At 39.1% G+C, this 20,103-nt stretch overlaps 1 protein-coding gene across 4 annotated transcripts; it reads right to left on the reverse strand.

Moving 5' to 3' along the window:
- Window positions 1–1,647: 1,647 nt before the first annotated feature.
- On the reverse strand, window positions 1,648–18,780 carry AADAT (aminoadipate aminotransferase). Of its 4 annotated transcripts, none has more exons than XM_071743177.1 (14): window positions 18,563–18,780; window positions 17,284–17,352; window positions 15,463–15,631; window positions 14,269–14,401; window positions 13,569–13,643; window positions 12,266–12,475; window positions 11,700–11,765; window positions 10,384–10,466; window positions 9,013–9,109; window positions 8,254–8,315; window positions 6,936–7,000; window positions 5,807–5,913; window positions 5,051–5,152; window positions 1,648–3,923 (listed from the first exon to the last, which is right to left on the reverse strand). In XM_071743177.1, the coding sequence occupies exons 2-14, from the start codon at window positions 17,348–17,350 to the stop codon at window positions 3,882–3,884; spliced, it is 1,278 nt and encodes a 425-aa protein (XP_071599278.1). In that variant the 5' UTR covers window positions 17,351–17,352; window positions 18,563–18,780; the 3' UTR covers window positions 1,648–3,881. The 4 variants fall into 4 exon arrangements, with proteins under 4 accessions (XP_071599278.1, XP_071599279.1, XP_071599276.1 ...); XM_071743178.1 differs by having other exon boundaries at window positions 18,559–18,684; XM_071743175.1 differs by lacking the exons at window positions 9,013–9,109; window positions 10,384–10,466 and having other exon boundaries at window positions 18,563–18,679.
- Window positions 18,781–20,103: the final 1,323 nt, after the last annotated feature.

Genomic DNA, 20,103 nt, shown 5'->3' on the forward strand with positions numbered 1-20,103 from the left:
GCCTGTGTATGAACTGAGGATTATTTCTGAATCTTGTCTCTGTATTTTAATTCTCACTGTCACCAGCTTCTTACACAATGATCCGTTTTGTCTGAATTGTCCTTGCTAAAAAGAGAGAAGCTAACATAAATACCTCTGTTGCCACATTAGTTTAGATCAATGTTTTTTAGTCCAGTATAATGTTTCTGATAATGGCCAAAGCAAGAGCCTAAGAAATTGGGAAATATTTAGTGATTCTTTGAGGTCCTCCCTCATTCAGGCAATCATGGGATTAGGAACTCCTGATCTGGACCATGCAGATCATTGTGTTTAAGTCTTTCATAGAGGTGTTCCCAAACATTGTGCTTACTCCCTTTTTCAGTCCACTTTCTATATTTGGCCTGCACAAAGTCCTGAGTAATGTTATGGTGAGTGTAACATTTTCCTGTTTTTTCTTTCCCTGTGTCCACTGATTAAATCCCCTCTCCTTATTTTGCTGTGAGAACTGTGCATGCTCACTCCATGTCTTTGCTGCTCCTATAAAGCTGTCTTATGGACTCATTTTCCTTGCGATGTCTTGGTTTAGGAAAAGTTACCTAAGCAGCTGTTGGTCTGATGAGGTTTTGTGTAGTGAAATGAGGCAACCAGGTGGCACTAATTGCCAGGTAGTGGGCATGAGCTTGTGTTAAGCCCACCTGTGCCTGATTAGGGTGGGCCCCTACTGCGCATGAGCAGGACTAAGGGGCCAATAAAAGGTGAAACTTGAAGCACAGGCTCACCTCACGCCTGAGCAAGCCAGCAGAGAGGTGAGCTACTTTTACTGCTTCTGAGGGTACTGCCCTAACCTGATTGTGCCATTGGAGCTTTGTCTCAGCACCGCACTAACTTGGTATGTGTATAGGATAGGTTGAGATTAATGTCCCTTGTACAGCAGGATTGTTTGGGTTGTGTACTGTAGCTATTTGTCCTGGTTTTCTAGGTGTTTTTCATCTGCCAAAAGCCTGAAAATACAGTGAAACCAAACTGCAGGTACAAGAGAACAGGCAGGTAATTACCCCTGAGAAATAACTCTGGAGACCCAGCATACCCAGAGCTGGCGGTGAGCACTTCCACAGCTGCCCTTATCTCAGTGGCATCAGAGCAGGTGTTACCACACCCAGCCCTTTCCTGGCTTTGTGTCCTCTCTTCCCCAGGGATAGATTATGTTGCTTGCATCAGATGACTCCAACCCAGCTATGAATGTATGAGAGGCTACTTTCCCCTGAATGGGTAATACGGCAGGATAAAGCAAACCTTTGATTTCCCATGATTTCTTTTGATCTAACTCTTGTTTGGCCTTTTCCTTTTGCCTCTGAGGGGCTTCCTCCAGGAATACTTAGTAACAGAAAATGCTCTCTCCAAGGATACCAGAAAATGCTTTAAGAGGTTCAGGGAAACAGTATGTGCGTATAAGATTTCACTGCCACTGTTCAGTTTGCATTGTTTAGGATATTAATTTGATTTTAGATGCTTCACAACATTCAGGGAAAAAAGAAACTCTATCTAAATTAAATTAGCTGATAGCAAAAGCATCTAATGTGCAGCAAGGAATTGCATTTTGCATTCAACTAAATTAACATTTAGGCCTCAGAAAATTAGGAGGTGTATTATTCAACACCAATATGAAGGTTGCTTAATAATGATATTTTTATTATGTGTTTTTAATTCCGGTCTGGCTGAATGAGAATATAGAAGACAATTTGATGATGACAATACCACTTGCCTGAGAACTAAAATCAGTCTTAAATTATGTTTACATTTATTTCTCTGTCAGAACACATTATTTTAATAAAGCAGAGACATCATTCTGTTGTATAAAATTATTTTCTAAATTGAATTCAAGATAAAAATTGCCTTACTGATAGCAAATTCATAGTTTGTCTTCAAAGACAATGTCAGCACCCTAAAAGCAGCGACAGGATGGTGGGATCTCCCCACACAACCTGATCCATGGTGGAGCTAACCATTGGACACCACCAGCTTGTCTGCCTGCCCTCTGTGGCAGTCCCACCCCTGCTGTTGGGATCAGTGGGGAACCTGGAGATGTGGGCTGGGTTGTAGATGCAGTGGGTGGGACAACAGACTCAGGCCATGTTTGCAGCAAGAGGGCAGGAGTGACAAACAAGGTGGGACCACACCAAGTATTTTGAAGGGGTCTGAGAAGAAAGGCATCATGTACTGGTCTAAAATTGGAGAAAAGTATTCTGAAAATAATGTGGACTTGGATTAAAAGTTGATCTGGGAAAAGGGGAAATGATTGAGCTTGGATATGCTGCTCAAGAAGCTCCAGTGCAGAGCTGACTTGTGTGGGTGACTAAATTAAAAGGCTTGAGATAGGTAATGCTGAACCCAATAGAATGATTCTGCTGAAGGAGAGATGCTGGAAAACGCATAGACTCATGGGATGGTTTGGGTTGGAAGGAATGTTAAAAACCTTCTAGTTCTAACCCCTCTGCCATGGGCAGGGAGACCTCCCACTTGACAAGGTTGCTCCAAGTTCCATGCAACCTGGCCTAGAACACTTCCAGGGAGAGGGGGCGTTCACAGTTTCCCTGGGAAACCTATTGCAGTGTCTCCAGCTTTCTTGTAGGCCCCCTTCAGGTACTGAAAAGCCACTGTAAGGTCCCTCTGGAGCCTTCTCTTCTCCAGACTTGGACAACCCTAGCTCTCTAAGCCTGTATTTTGTAGGAGAGGTGCTCTAGCTCTCTGATCATCTTTATGGCCCTCCTCTGGACTTGCTCCAGCAGTTCCATGTCCTTCTTGTGTTGGAGGCTCCAAAACTGGACACAGTACTCCACCTGTGCTAGTTTATGACACATGCCCTTTATAACTAGGGGAAAAAGAGGGAATGAAAATAATTTTAAGTGCTAAAACCATGACTCTTGTGAAAACTTCCAATTAAGCAAGGTTGTGCCTGACTTATTTGGTTGGATTACCTCAAGTGCTGAAGGATTGTCTGGACTTTTGAAAACATATTTTTGAAATTCCATGCATTTGCACATACCAAGGGATTATAGATCAAAACATTTCTCTATGTTTTCATTTTTTTGGGTTTATAGATCTGGAAGTGTCAGGGTATTGTCCACTATATCCCACTGAGTTACTTATGCTCTCTGTTTAAAAATGTCTGATTGATTGGTTAGTTAAGAGCAGAGAGCAGTTCCTCTGCACAAGCACATGCCTTTGCAAACCAAAGATTTGTAAACACAGGTAAAGAGTCACAAACTGAAGTGAAAGCCAATAATCAGAACACCTTTTACAAATCAGTGAATGCGATGCAAATCTCATGCGAATTTGAAAGTGCAGCCTAATTTTATGGGATCAGTTTCAGATTTTTAGCATTCTTACATCAATTTGGTGTGACAAAACTTTACTATAGTTAAATACTGATCCTCAGATCTTCAAAACCACATGCCATACACTAGGACAAGAAGGCAAGTGACAGAAAATCAATTCCAACATAAGGTGTCGGAGGAATGCATCAGTCAAGATCAAGTAATAGTGGCTAAGATCACTTCAGATGCAACTTCAGAACTGTTTTTTTTCCCTTTTCACAGCACAAATGGAAAAAAAAAGTCCAGAACAAAAATGAGTTTAAGTCTAACATAATTATGAATTTGACAGGGAAGAGAACATTTTTTTTTGGTGATTTTAAATGTTTCTGAATTTGGAATAAATTTAGTAATGCATGGCCCTACCAAAAAGAATTTGGCAAATTGTTTTTCACTCTTTTTTTGGTTTGTGCTTTTTTAGGTGAAATGATCTAAGGAAACTCTTGCTTTTAGTGTTCTGATGGAATCCAAATGCTAATAAATATTTTCTGGGTATGATTTTGATTGCTGCAAAAGCTCTATTGAGTGTTTTCACAAAGCTTCTTTTATAAGGTCAGCCAGTCTCTTGAAGGCCTGCAATGACACAAACATGGTTCATGCTTATATTGCAGCATTACTTCAATAGGCAACACATGCACAAACTCAGTATTTTATACTGCAAAATTCTGCTAGTATTCTCTTTTAACATCATACATGGGTTTTGACTAGACAAAGCTTTCACTTCTCTGATAGAATATAAAATGCAGAGTTTTCTGCAATAACAACAACAAAAAAACCCATACATTGATGTTAAAAGGTTATTGAGAGTTAAGACACACCTAAACAGTCATACTTCAACATGACTAGTGATCATTGGAGAGTATGTCTTTTAATTTAGTCTAAGAGCCTAGAGGCTCCAAAGGTGAAGAAAAAGGAAGAACAGATCAGTAGGGAAGTATATTAAAGATATAATTTGACTGTCAACACTGTGGTTTTGAATTATTTTCGCAAAGAAGGAGTAAATAGAATAAATACACAGAAAAAGAAATAGAAAGGCAATAAAAGTGGTTAGCAGTAACAAACTTTCAACTATACAACTACATACCCTGAACTGTTTCAAGCACTTAAGTCAAAAGAGTATTAAACCTGCACAAATAAATGTCTCCTATCTTCTCACTAATTTTTACGGATACTGAAAAAGAACATCCAAAATGTTCCTAAAATACATAGAAGATTAGTTCCTCAGAGATGAACTACAGCATACATGTCAGTTGTAAAAATGAAAAACATTGTTTCTTATAAAGAACTGACAACACACAGACATAAATAGGTAATTCAGTGTCGGGAATGGAAAGCCTAGAAAATAAAAGATATGTGAGGCTTGCTAATGCTAAAGCAAATATCAAAACTCATGCTAGATTCCATAAAGCCTTGATAAATAAAGTCTGGGGGGACAAGTGTGAGACTTCACATGTATGAAATGCACAGAAAAATTTTAAGTGGTCCTAAAAATTTGGTATCTTTCAGGTCATTAGGATAGGAGTATCTTGCCTAAGAACAGTGAATACTGCTTCAAAAGTACTGCTTCATCACCTAAGTATTCATAAAGCCACACTAACATTCAAGAAAACATAAAAGGAGAAATATGTAAGGCCAAGGGAGCACTATTATGTGAGAAACTGTCTTTATAAGAATGTAAAAGAAAAAAACCCAAAACTCACCAGATCCATCTGGGCTGGAGAAGACAAAGAGAAGGAGGCTCTGACATAAGAACTAGGCTCAGAACTGTCAATATTGAATGCTCCCCCAGGAACAAGTAGCACCTAAGAGAAATTTATTAGTCACCTAGTTATGATTGCCCCTGTAGTTCTAAAACACTATGTTAAGTGAGATTTGAGAAGGCCCATGGCTGAAACTGGTATTGGGCCATGGCATAATATATTTCTTCTCTTTGAAGTGAGAAGCAAAACAAATATGCAAGCTGGAATCAGACTTTCCCTAACAAAATCAAAGGACTCTTATGTTTTGGTTAACTAGGGTGGTGGGTTACCAGGTCTGGCTTATCAGCACAATGCTGGGTGGGATGTAGTTTACTCAATATACAGTGCTGGGTCTTGCAAATTATAGAACTAAAATCCCACTTAATTTCTCTTATTAAAAAGATTTAGTGGACAGCCATCCCTCGTATAGGTACAAACAATAATATAAATATATGTTGTACATGACATATTGTACTATAAATTATGATGGTTAAATTTAAGTAAGCTGATTAAATACTAACATCTGAATACATATATAAAAATGCTTTATTATTAGTCACAATGTGGTAATGCCTGACCTGTGGACTCAGTGGTGGTACACTGCATGTACCCCTACTTTTTTATGTGTGTGCATATGTGCAGATAGATATAGTAAATTTATTTTATCCTTTCCTCATTTAATTTTAACATCATAAGCCATTAAACCATAGGCCATACTTCTTTCTGCAGAGCTTTTTCCATGATCAGCTGCTGTGTATCAGAAACACCTTTAATTTTGATCCACAAGAACATGCCAGCAGCAGGAGGGTACCATTCTGCCAAGTCTAGAGAGAGAGAAAAGGGAATCAAGAAAGAAACTTCTGCTCCACCTTCTCCATTATAGATTCAGTGATGTCGTAGGTTTGTTGCTCCAGTGAACTCAAAAGGAATGAAGGCCACAGAGCCACTTGCCAAATTTCAAGTACTCCAGATGAAATCTGTGTGGGCTTACTGCATTTGTGTTGGTGTCCTCAATAGATTTTGTGAATGTGATTGCTCTGAATTACAGAAACCCCAAACATGAGCAAACTAAATTTGTTGATTACTTTCAGATCAAGTTAAAAATCTAAAATATTTTTTCTGATGCAGTTTCTCTTAGTATCATATCAGTATCAATACTCTGATACTTGGGCAGTTGAGGCCGAGAGGGCCTAACTAGGTCAACAACCCATGGCTGTTCTCAGCCATGTAGAAAAAGAAATACATATTTAAAAGAGTAAGTGCATTAGTGATTGTGTGGTGTCCAAATACCCATGTTCCATGGTAGTATCATCTAAGGTAAGTGGGCAGTTCTTAAGCAGTTACTGCTGATTCAACTTACACTGAGAAAAAGGAGTGACTACCTGTAATTGCATTTTTGTTGATCAAATTCTTTCTACATTCAGTGATTAACCACAAAAGAGGACACTTGAAATTGATTTCTGACTAAAAAAAAAATTATCACTACTGTTACATTAATTGTATTGTCTTTTAAATTAAGGCCACTAAACCTAGCTATTTCAGGCAGAGATCATAAAGATGGAGATTTTAAATTTAAAAAGTATTAGAACATAGTGGAGTGAAATATATCCTTGTTGTAAAACTCCTTTACACAGTAATGGGGTGAGCTCTTTTCTCATCCCTATCTCCTTGTCCCATCAGAAAAGCATGAAAACAGCAGCAATAGGTAATTTGTCCTAAGCCTATTTAATGTCATTCATTTGCTTAGAGTGCTTATCTGTCACTTCAGTAAAGAGATGAACTTTAGTGATTTTTCTTGAACACAAAGATAATTAATACCTAATAAAAAAAAGTTGCACTCACTGACCTTTTAGCCACTTGTCAGCAGCAATGAGCATTGCATCCCGCTGGGTCCTGTAGAACTCTACCACTCTGAAAGTAAATTATCAGTTCAAAGCCATGATCCCATAGTGATTCTGAGTCCATTTGTTTTCAAGGGCAGAAACAGAGCTTTTCTACCTGAACAACCTAAGTGCACATTTAATGGAAATATGAACATATCCTGGATGGGTACCATATATAGTATACTGTGTGTATGAAACTTTGTATATGTATCAGAGAAATCTTGAATGCCTCAGCATATCTCCAACAAAGCACTGATCAACCACGCAGGGGAATTGCCTGTGTGGCAGAAGAAACTGAAGGACTTACACATACTCAAAAACACAGACTCAGTATTTGTGCATTTGGGTTGAATTTTTGTAACAGGCACACATGTAAATGATATTTCACATGGCAGAAGTTAAATAATTATGATAAAACTGTTGTAACTATTTGATGGCTTCCCCTTTTCTAAGCTTTTGACCTCTGTCACACTTTAAGTAAAGCTTTCAAATACTTCAGTCTCCTACTGGGGAAAATGACCTTGAGCCAAGTTTCAACATGGACATGTCTTGTGCAGTCACTTTTGTTGACATGAAGACAGCTTTGAGTTCTGCAATGGGAGACACAAGATAAATTCCTGATAGGGTTTGTAAATCAGATGCAAATGACAGATGCAAAATGAAAAATCCCCTTCTCTATAGGGAAACCATACTTAGTCATTGGTATCATTTTACATTTAGAACTTTTCTTTCATACTCTTTGAATCCATATCTTTGATATCTGAATATGTTTTATTATACCTCTTAGACAAACACTAACACCCCCAGAGGCTTATATAGTTTTGGAAATCAGCCTACACATATTGCTACATTCTGCATGAAATGGGAAATCTCAGTTTTTAGCACATCACAAATTGTATTGCAAGTTTTTTTTTTATTGCAAGTTTTTTGCCTTCTGTTGTAATTTTACTTTGATTTTGGGAAGAAGGAGGTGATAAGTGAGAGATGTAATTAGACTGTATTTTTCTAACAGCTGAAAACTGAGCTGTGGTGGACTGGCAGATTGTTGGTTGGTAGTGTAGTTTGAAAGCCCTTACTTACTTGTCTGCAGTGTCACACTGAGCTTCTTCTGGACTCCTGTATGAAGACTGTCAAGTCTTGCTGACCTGGCTTATCCATTTGGCCTAATAAGGATACATTGCCTCTGACCTATTTACTGCAAACTGTGTTTCATGTAGGGAGTAAGAACCAGAGTGACAGATGATGGGTCTGAGTGACAGACGGCATGTGACATGACCCTACCTGTCTATATGCTCCAAGAAACCCTTTTCTCCCCATTGCTGAAGCAGCTGTGATACCATGATCTAAAGAAATAAAACACATAATCAGTGTCATATTTTAGAGGTTCTGCCATCATAAAAAATTACATTGCCTTATTAAAGCATTATTAAAAATTCTACACGTGGAAGAAATTGCATGTGGAGTCTCTTGGAGCCTTTTATAAACAGAGGTGGCAATTGAAGTCTGTGCTACTGCTCTCTCCAGGGATCATGGCAGTGTTTGGAAGTTGGGGTGAGAGGAATAGATGAAGAACTAAATATGGAAATTGAGGAGAAAAAGGCAATGTTACAGTGCTTTACCTTCCTGTCCATATCAGCCTCTCTAGTACTGTCTCTGATGGAGCTGCTGTGCATTGAGGTGTGCTCAATATGTCCTTTATTGCTAACTACATAGGGGCTACAGCTGGCAGTCTGTTAGGTCTTTGTAGGCTGCTAGTATTGTTCTAATTACACAGCAGAGTGGGGAAAAAAAACCCCAAACCTAGGTGCTTTCAATATAAGCTTGGTTCTTGAACCTCAAGGGCTAAGGGCACGTTAGCTGTTATTTCCATGCATTTAGCTCTGGTTATAATTTCTATGGTGGTCTCTCTTCCTTTGGTAGAATTGACAATGTATGTGCTTATTATAAACAAAACTGCAAAAGTAAAAAGCTGTTCATTTGAGGTTTCTTATGACTTAGAATATTTTCTAAATACAATTAAATTGGCAGTTTGGTACTTGCCTGTGTGAAAGTACTGGTGTGCATTGTTGAAACCTGAATGTGTAGAATAACTCTGTCGATAAGAGGCTTGGGACCTGTCAGAAAACCTATTCTTAACCTAAGAAAAAAACCAAAAGAGTTACTTCAGTACTACAGGAATGGAATGTCTTCACATGTTACTTTTTGTGAGCTATGGTTTAACTTATAACTGGAAAAATACATAACCATTTCATGGTAAGGCTGTTTTATGCATTTAAGTTTATCTAGACCTTAAAACAGCCTTAAGGCCCAGGCTTATAAAGAGCTGAGTATCAAAGTCACGAAACAGAAACATTTAAGGGTTTTTAATGCTTATAGTAGTTTCTTAGTTCTGAGACTTCAGGACATAACCTGCATTTGCATGGTTTCCTCTACAACCATAAAGATTACGTGAATCAAAGGGGAGGAAGGATAAGTTTTCAGATAATGAAAAATAATGAATGCTAAGGCTTTATGAAAACTAGATGGAAAATGGCAAAGAGCTTTACTCTTTCACTCCTTTTCAGTGCTGCAGAATAAATTGAATTCAGACTGATAAACTAGATTTTTTTTTTTTTTTATTTATGCATCTATTCTTATGACCCATCTTTACAGACTGGCTGAAGTTTTTCTTTGAAGAAAAATAGAACCATTAAGCACTTTGACAAAGATAAAGCTGCATCCTTCCTTTTTGCAGTGTCACTTCTGAAAGTGCAGTCACACTTAGCATCATGATATCTCCTCATTTTCGCAGGGTTGGGGTTATAATCCACTAGTGGCCAGTGCAGAATTCATACTACTTTCCTTATATATTAGGGTAATAAACAAAAACTAGTTAAAAATCTATTTTTACTTGTGTGAAATGGAAAACAGCCACCTTTGTTTATCAGGCAGGTGAAAACATCCTGAAAGAACTGTTAGGCTAGAAAATGAGAGTTTAGTATAGCTGTATGAATAGTTTGTGGAGGATGATGTTATTTTTTTCTGTGTTACATGTTCAGGGAAACCCCAGTTTCCCTGAAACTTCAGATAAGAAACAGAAGGAGAAATGGAAAAAAAGAGAGAAAAGCTCTCCAGAGTTCCAGAAACAGTGCTGGAATCTAGCATGTGTATGTCTGCCTAAAAGGTATCTAGAAGAATGGGCTGCCTGAGGATAGTGATACTATCAGTATCAGAAGAGAGAGAGAGAGAGTCTTGAGTTAAATGACTGCCAAGAAAACTGAGGAGGCTGAGAAAAGCTGTGGATCCAGAAGTACATTCCACAGACAGATAGGTATTAGAAAAAACATTGACATGTCTTATCATTTTGGATGAAATATTAGTCTTGTGACTTAAATGAACAGGCAATGTTGAGCAGTCTGAAGCTGGCCTTACCCAGATGAAAGAATTTTAGAGAAAGAGTCAGTCCTGATAACTCTGCCATCCACATCCATTGAGAGAAAACTTGGAGCCCATGGCTTAGAAGAAAAAAAAAATAAATTCAAGATGCTAGCACGGGTTATGATGGAATTCTTTTATTCACTATGAAGACATAATTCTTAAATGTTTTGATAATAAATATTGCAGATCATAGAATCATATAATCATTAAGGTAGGAAAAGACCTTCAAGATCATTGAGTCCACTGAGGACTCTGTAATCCAAGATCTGCATTCCAAGAAAAAAAAAAAAGCAGTATCTTGCTGACAACTAATTGCTTAGGCTAGCTGTCTGAGATGTGATTACAATATTCTACGAAAGTCACCAAGAAATCAGCCTTGTTATTTTTTTGATGCTTAGCCCACTATCAGCAAACAAGTGTTCAAGTTTTGGTTGGTTGCCATGAGTAGGAGAGAGAAATAATGATTTCTCTGCCAAGATTTTTTATGGAGTAAATAGATACTGTGATTTCTAAGATGGGGCCTTGTAGCTTTCAGCTTCATCTTAAAAAAGGACCTTAGAAGATAATGACAAATTTTTATGACCTGTGTTCAGCACATTTTCCGTATCAAGAATTCTACTTTTACACCTCATCTTACACTCTCTGTACACAGCTAAATAATCTTATTCAATGAGGAAGTAGTTTTATTGTTTCCTCCCATAAAAACAAATTTCAAAATAGAAAATGCTGTATTTTAGCTTCTAACTGCTTTATAAGACCACCTTTTATTCCTGAAGTTAGGTACTTCTGCAGAATGCCAGCACTTAACTGTTATCCATTTGAAGAAAACTTCCATGAAGGAAGGAAGCTTCCTATCTAGTACCTCTGAGTGGTATCTCTGAGAACTCTCAGGTTCTCCAAAATGCAAGAGTAAAACTGCAACATAATAGATTGGGAGTAGGCAGCCTTCTATTGCATAAAGAAGAAACTGGGCTGAAAGGAACACAAGAGGCTACTATTTTCAAATGCTGCTTCAGTGGCATACTTGTTTTGCTCTCAAGGCAAAGTCTTACCCATTTTTTGATTACTGAAGGAAATTCTGTCCTGTATAAGCCTTAAGGAATTCAAATGGCTGATTGACAGGAATGATGGAATAAAATACCACAAAAGGCACAACAACTGAAAGTAGTGCTGAACTGTGGCCTGCAACCACCTTGGTGGGACATGAAGACAGAGAAGCCAGGAAGAACCATGGCTCAAAATTCAGTTCTTGCTTGCACCAAAGAAGAAGGTGTTATTAAGGAGTAAGAAAGACTCCTTAAGAAAGTTACCTTTTCAAACTGAAGAAAGTAGTAAGGATCATCTTCTATTATGAGGAAATCATATTTTCTTGCAAGCTAAAGAAATCAATAAAAAATAATGACTCACTAAAACGTAAAGATACTGTAAATTCAAGCCTTCCTATACCCTAGGCCTATTATCAAGATCACATTATGATCCTAGCTCATTTACTGCCATTGAGAGAAGCTTCCAAATATAGAACTTAGACATCAAGCGACTAGAAGAGTACATATGGTATCCGCAGTACAAGTACATGTATATATCTGAAGATCTGTTTCATGTAGTCTTCAAACTGTGCAGAAAACTTGCACCAAATCCAGTTTAAAGCCCATGGCAAAGATACCAGCCAGCAATGGGCTACTATTGCAAAAATTTACCTAATGCATTGTCCACCTCTGAAGAGTTGCAATGAAAAAACTTCAGCTCAAAAGAAGCTATAGGAGGAAATGTCTCTTGATCCAATAATGGGCTCCAGTGCCTCACACAAGGTGTTCTCATCTAGGACTGAAATTTACCTATTTTCACATACATGGTTCACAAGGCCCCAGCTACATACCTGGTAAATTTCCTTCTTGCGCTCTGTGGTCAGAGAGTTTCCTGTTGGGTTGCAGCCATTTGGAATAGTGTAGAGGAATTTGGGGAGGTGGTTGCTACGATTTTTTACATCTTCTGCGCTCCATCTAGATAGAATTTTTTTCAGATCTTTTGGAATAATGCCATGTTGGTCACTAGGAACATTAATTATGTTACAACCCAAAGGTTTCAGCTGTTGATAGGAGGAACAGACTGTCACAATCCCATAATCTAGAGGTTATCTTTTTGTCATTAGCATTGTAAAATTTCATTGGTACACAGTATTTCCTACTTCTTTATGATTGTGTGAATTTGAGGTATGTTTTCTCAGAACTCCTTATGCTCTCACTGCAAATAGTAAGTTCTGAGCACACACTACTTCAGTGGAAGTGCCAGAACCGTAAGCTACTCTCCACTGAGAAAGGACAAAAAATGTCTTCTCAACAGATATGGTCAGAAATACAAGAGGAAGAAATGATGCTACTGCAATGATACATTCACAGAACTATGAAAACGTATAGGTAAAATACCAACATACTGTCTCCCCTCTGTGGAATATAAATTTGTACTGTGTAGCATTCTACATTTTAAAATAAAAATGCAAGTTGCTGCATTGTCAAAAGATATTCCTAACAAAGTATGGTTGATTAGACAAGATACAATGAAACTTAGCACAGGAAACAATAACAAAATTTCTTTTGATGAAAGGAGAGACTAGACTGAAGCTGTGGTGTGTGAATCTATCCTAACCATTCTTATATACAGCACTTCAGCATTTTGAGCTGACTTCACTGGAATATTGACTAAATTTTTTTCAGAAGTAAACTATGTAATTTTTATATAGTTCTATAGTTTATATAGTAGTAATTCACACCTCCATAATTGATTATGGATGTTTCTGGACATTCCAATGTTATGCTATTTATAGTTATGGTATAATCAGACTATGAAATACTTGAGGTTATTGTGCTGGTTTTATACCTACTCGTTGTAACTGCTTCACCCTGACTAGGTTGTGATGGCTTGCTTTCCAATCCTAAATGTGACCTTTGCTCTTGAATGCACTAATATTTGGAAGAAGAATTTCTGTCCTGGGAATAGCTTTTACAGAGCTTTCAATAGAAAGTTATGAATTAATATTTATGATCTTGACTGGACTAACACTAAAAAAAATGGTTCTTAGATATAGACTTGGTGTATTTTAAAAAACAGCCTGCAGATCAGGTGCTAAAGTGCTCTTTACTTCAAAGTTAACACTCAACATTTGGTAGCTAACCAATACTTACAGCTGCTAGTGTCCCAGAGTATGTAGGTGCATCCAAAAGGATGCTGTCTCCAGGATTAATGAGCATTTCAAATACCTGTGAAACAGAAGAGTATTTTAGAAAGATTGTTCCATTCTTGTACACAAGCTTCATCCTTCTGACTTTTAGTGGGATTAAAATTCTTGATTAGATGTTTTTAATCTCCAAACCATTTTCTTATATTGTCTGAAAAAAACTATGAACATATGAAAAAAACCTTCTTTAGAGCCAAATGAAGCTAGGCAATCAGCTATAGAATATGGAAAGACAGCTCTCTATTATACAGAAGAAACAGTGCTTCAATTAGAAAGGATCAGCTAAACAGTAGTAAGAATGGACCAGAAAGGGTAATTATTTAAGGAAATCTAACATTATTAGAATTGAGTTATGGTAAAGCCAATGATGCACCTATGCACTTATTACTGCACTACTTCAGTAACATGCAGTGTTACCCGATAGTGTATTTTCTGGCAGGCTTTTTGGTCTACTTGAACATTCATACAGTTGTGACAAATCAGACTGCTGCAACAGTTCTATTTGTTCTGCCATCTTGTGTTGGTAATGCCATGAGACGTGTTTAACAAACTACCTTGCATATAGTGGCACTGAATACAAAATACAACAGAAGAATAGACACCTCTCTGAAAGAAATGCTTTTAAGATATGAAGCTTTTGGCCTTACTTTACTCAAGCCTTCCTGGCTGCCAGTTGTGACACACACTTCCATTTGTGCTTGCTCAGGTCTGTAGTTGGCTGTAGGGGGATTATGGATTTTCTGCTGGAAATCCTTCAGCCAAGACAACAGCTCTGGAATCCTGAAACATGAATAAAATAAGGTGTATCTAACACAAAGGTTGAAGCTAGGCTGCTCCTCTAAATCACTGCCAAATCTAGCACACTGCCCTGAGTCAGATTTCAACTGTCACACAGATTCACTTAAATGCTGATTTTATGACTACTATATCGAATGACAAAAGAGATAAATGTTTCTTAAAGAACTGCAGAAGAGATGGACATCTGTGATCCATACACCAAATTACCATACTGAAATCTGGGCAGAAATTATTTCCCAAGAATGGAATACCCTTACCCTCCATGGAAATATCCATGGAGGCTGAACAGTTTCCACTCCTAGGAGTGATATTTCCATATTCAAATGTGGCAGTGTGACAAAGCTAGTAATAGGCTGCAAATAATAAGGATTTCTGAAACAGATTTTTCAAAAAATATGTCTTAATATCTTGTAGGATGTTCATAAATAGCTGGGGTATTTAAAATACTAAGAAAAGTCTTAACTTTTCACTGATTAATGCCCTTTGTGTCTCTTTAGGTGCCTAAATACTTTTGCAAACCTGTCACAAGCCTGAGTCAGTGCTGTTTGCAGTGGAGTTTACATGAATGCTAACGTAACTTGGTACGTAATTCTTGTACTAAAAATGACAGTACTATATCTATTCAACTACCACAAGTAGTCCATACTGACTTTAATATACAGTATCAAATGAGAGCAAACCTAAATACTCCAGAATGTGTAAGCAATGTATTGCAACACAGTAGCTTTTCATGAACATCTTACTGCAAACAGGAAATGATTCCTCATAGTGATCTGGGAGTCTCTATGTTCAAATACTAACAGCCAGGCAATGCATTGGATTGAGAATTACTAGTGCTACCTGTTTGGGGTTTTTATTAGTAGTCTATTAAAAACTTTCCACTTAAACTGAAATGCAAGTAGTGAGACAAGCTGAAAGAAGTTAAGCCTGTTGTTTTTGTGAAACAGGTTTTGCAAACAGGTTTTAAAAACACAGGTGATACAATGCAAAAATAAGATCCTTTAATTTTGGTCTCTTGAATTGCACACAGCCCTGACAGATACCCTGCTGAGGCTGAGTACTGGAGAGCTCTCTTCATCAGATCTTCCCCAATTTCAACAGCAGTTCCATCTCCAATGGCAACAGTAGCCCTCTTAAATGGAAAAACGTTAGGGTTTGGTGCCCCTCCAGCCAGAGAGATGAGAGATGGAGGAGAAATCTGCATCAATTCAGCTAGAGGAAAGGGGAAAAACTTTGGTTACAATTTTACCACTGCAACACTGATCATACCCTTTAGTCAGTATATAATAGTTGTCCAGAGAAGTCTGTCCCGTTTTTCACTTCATATTTTAACAGACTCGGGAACTGAGAAGGATTATTAGCTTTACACTCACCTTTCTACTTGGTGTGGGAGGGAGGGGAGAGGGAATGGAACACAGACTGAAATAAAAAGAGTTGTTTTAAAATAAAACAGCTATTTATAATTTATCTGCTTTACTATTATAAAAACTTTTTATGTGACTGATGTCTTTTTAAGTTTCAAGAACTTAAAATCTTAATGACCTTCTGTCTAGACCAGCTTGGAATGATTTGCTTTGTTTTTGTTCAGTCTCACTTGAGCAGATGTGGCATTGGTGCAAGGACACTGGTAGTTAATAATCTATGTATCACTGAGTTAAATCTGTGATTATAGCTTCTTCATAAGGGAGCGGGAAAAACCCAGCTTTAGTGGCATAAACATTGTGCAAATAATTTTAGGAGGAATAAAATGTTAACTTGTTTCAATGTCAGTTTCACGAGCACTCGGATCCAGTCTATGCAGCACAGAGTGGACCTTAATCCAGCAAGGGCACTTGATTGCATTAAATCTAGGAACTCACAATATAGCATTCATTCTGGCTTGACACTTTTACATCAGATATGGGAGAACAGATGATACCAGATCTGGCTTAAAGGCTCCTGTTATCAAGTTTATTGTCCACTATTTATTAGCAAACTTGAGCATGGGGAGTTAATTTTTATCAGTTCAGCAATATGGGTCAGATCTGTGACTTTTGGTCTGGTGAAGAGATACTCACTTTGTCATCAAAGCTGCAGCCTCAACCTGTCTTTCTGCACAAGCTGTGCTATCTAATATTTGTGTTATGATGCACATCAATGTATCACTTGAAAAAGTATAGAGACTGACTAGAGTGTTTTAGTTGACTTAGCTGTACCTGTATGAAGCATTTTAAGCAGAACAGCAAATGGCAGACCCTTATTAAGAGAGGAAATTGACCCCTGAAGACTTAACTAGTGATCTATGTCTCATGCTCTGATTCTGTCATGTCCCTGTAGGTTTCAATTGAGTAAACAAGTAGACTGTTTCCTATCTGTCACACAGAAGACTGTGTAACACGGTAGCCTAAGAACAGAGTTAATACAGAAAAGTGTAATAACACTGAGGGGATAGAGGTGATGAGGAATTTATAGACGTTAACAGATTGAGATAATCTAGGTGGAAAACAGCATTATGCTGTGACTGAATTTCAAATCATTAGCAGTTTCTTGTTTCTGAACAATTGGCGTAAAGTTAACAACAAACCGTGCCAAAAGCTCTGCCTCAGAAGCAATAGACAATTTTTCAGAAACAAGCTGAAGCGACAATACTATTTCTTCTAGATGGGTTTCTAAAATGGTTTGAGGCTATTAACTTTATTCTTCTTTATACCTGCTTGACATGTCAGCTTGACAGAAGTCAAAGCAGTTAACGGGCCTTGCTTGTCAGTTTACAGCATCCTTTTCTTTTAAGCATTTTCAAGTGTTTAACCATAATACCCCAGTAAAATCCAGAATATAGAATGATACCCTTCTAGAGACCCTGGAAAGAAGAGGTGTACACTTACTCAGAAGTCTTATTGGAGATGCTTTTCTTGCTGCACTCACAGTGGTGATGAATCTAGAGTAATTCATGTCTATGGGGAAAGAGCAGTTAGTTAGACATGAAGCTGGAAAAGCGAACAGAAACTCCTGTGCTTTTGGTATCTGCATCTCCCACAATTTATGTGTCCAATTAGTCATCTCCATGAATAGGCAAATGAAATGTAAGTTTATTAATGTTAAAATCAGTGTTGGAGTTTGTATTTCTTTCTGAATCCAGGGAAAAGGTTTCTATTTCGTAGTCACAGGTTCTGTCACAGCCTCCCAATGATCAGGCCAGATATTGCTGGTCTGATAAACAAGAATAGTCCTACAGCTTTGATGTGGGGAATATCTTGGTCCATGGTGAGCAGGAAATAACCTTTTCCCCTCACTTTATGGCCACCTGGGGAGTTTTAAAGGCTGATGACAAATCTGAAGATCTGTCAGATCTTAAAACACACATCAGCTCTTTTAAAAAGATAATCCAGCTTTATTTTACTGTAGTAAGTACTGCATTTAAAATGCTTTAACCATTGCAAGCCACCATTACAAGTCATAACACTTCTCAAGATAGAGATGGATTTTTTCGTAAAGGATAATTAAGATATCTTTCAAAATGCTCCAGATGAGTGTTTTCCCCTTTTGTGCCCATAGAGTGCCCATAGAGATTCAGAGGGTAGTGAACTGCAGTCCTGCATGGAGCTTTAAGGCCTGTTCTCCCAGGAAAGCTGCTCCCTCAACAGGAAAGGAGAGCACAGGAACAGACAGGCAAACAGACCCTGTTATTTTGACCACTTCTTCCTAGTGCATTTCTACTGAATCCACAGACAGTGGACAAAACACAGCAAACACGGGAACACGCATGTGCTGGCAGTCATTAAAAATGATCTATTGAACAGTACTGCTTAAATTAACCCTCACACTTTCTAAAAATAACGTTCTTCTCCTCAAGCGTGTTTCCCCCAACAGAGGCACACCGAGACCCTGCCGTAGCGGCGCTGCCTATAGACAGATCCTTGCTGCAGTATTTCAGTCATCGCTTCCGCTGTTCACCCAGTGGCCGCCTCCGGCCATTTCCGGGGATGTCTGAAGCAGAGCTTCTGCCCCTTCCCCGAGCGGCTCCCGACATCCCGTATCGCTGCCCCCTTCCCTCAGGGGCCGCGCCGCGGGGACGCTGTCCCCAGAGCCAGCCCGAGCGATGCCACCCAACCACCGCTGGCTGCGGGCACCCCGCTGGCGGCCGTACGGGCCTCACGCACCTACCGGCAGAGCGGCGCGGAGAGGAGCGGAAGCTGCGGCTGCTGCCCGGCTGCTGGGCGTGTGCGGAGCCGCGCAGACGCGCTCCGGGCCGAGCCCTGAGCGCCGGGCGGCTCCTTGAGCGGCTGGGGACGTGGTCAGTGGGCAGGGTAGCCAGGGCGGGAGCTGCAGGCAGCGTGGTCTTTAGGGCAGCTCGGCTGCGTTTCGTTGATCGGATTTGGACGCCGATCTGGCGCTGATCCGTCCAAGAGTCGTAAGACGCACGGCTCCCGCTTCGGTTCCTTCTCTGTAATGCCCTTCAAATGAAGGCTGGAGCCGGATGGGTGCGGAGAGAGGGGCAGTGCCGGGGGCAGCGTGGGGCTGCGAATGTTGATGGTGGAGGAAAAGAGAGGAGAGTGGGAAACGTCATTTTCCTGTCATCTGGGTGGGTAGGCCAGTGTAATGTTTAGTAAATAGGTCAGTTTTAAGAAAATTACTTGTCTATAAATCGTTAAAAGAGGCAGCACTGCGGAGCAGAGGTAACCCGGTGTTTTCTTGCAGACCTCACTAGGGTGGTGATCACTGAGTAACCGGGGTATGGTTTTCCTTCTGCTCTGAGCTCCGTGGACAGCAGCTCGGGCCCTTGGTGTGCCCACTGCCCACGGGGGCTCTCCCTGATGGAGCCGCATGGGACTAATGGCTGTGGTTGAAGCACAGCGAAAATATTCTCCTTTTCCAACCAAATTGTGCTCTAATCCACTTTATTATGCTTCACCGAAGCTTCTACTGATAAAAGGAAGCAGGATTAGGTAAAAATTTGAAGTGGGGCATCTGAAAGTAATTTTTATCTCACAGATAAACAGGAGCAGTGCAAGAAAAAGCGTTGAGATGTGATCCCTCCTCTCTGGGTGTCACATGCTGTTGCAACACACGTAACTGATACACCTTAGAAAGGTCCAGAGCTACAGTGTCATTTTCTACTCATGGCTTTGGACTTCAGCACTTCAGGTATGCCGTGGTCCTTGCTTCTGAGTGCCAAAAGGAAGAGTGGGGTCTAGGTATAAAGTGATTTGAAAGAACAGTGCAGGGATCTGAGAATTCTGGTATACTTGGTGAAATGCAGATCTTCCAAGTAAGGTTGGAGGCAAGAGAGTGAAAATGCTGGGAGGCACAAGCATTGGAGCATTTCTTGGCTTTAAATCACTAAATCACCAGGTTTTAAGATATTTGGTTAAGGTGCTTTTTAACTGGCACCTTCCAAAAGCTGTTCAAGTCAAAGAAGATTGGTGAGAGAAATGGCTCTAGAAAAGAAAAGAAAAAAACCCACAAAAGGTGCTTCATCAAGATACTATTTTTCCTCTTTTATATAGGTGACTGTGCAATGTTCACAACAGCTGAAAGGCTCCATAATTGAGTGGACAAAAAATAGAAATGGAGTTTCTTCTTAGTTTTTTATGTAGGTGATGAAGAGTTATTTGCCTAGTTCATGCGAGTGCTATCACATGGAAAATCAAGTTTTGTTGTAAGCTTTAATGTCTTGAAGAATTTCAGGTTTAGGTGATTACCTT

The sequence above is a fragment of the Heliangelus exortis genome, chromosome 4 (genome assembly GCF_036169615.1).
Source record: "Heliangelus exortis chromosome 4, bHelExo1.hap1, whole genome shotgun sequence".
Taxonomy (NCBI): Eukaryota; Metazoa; Chordata; class Aves; order Apodiformes; family Trochilidae; genus Heliangelus; species Heliangelus exortis.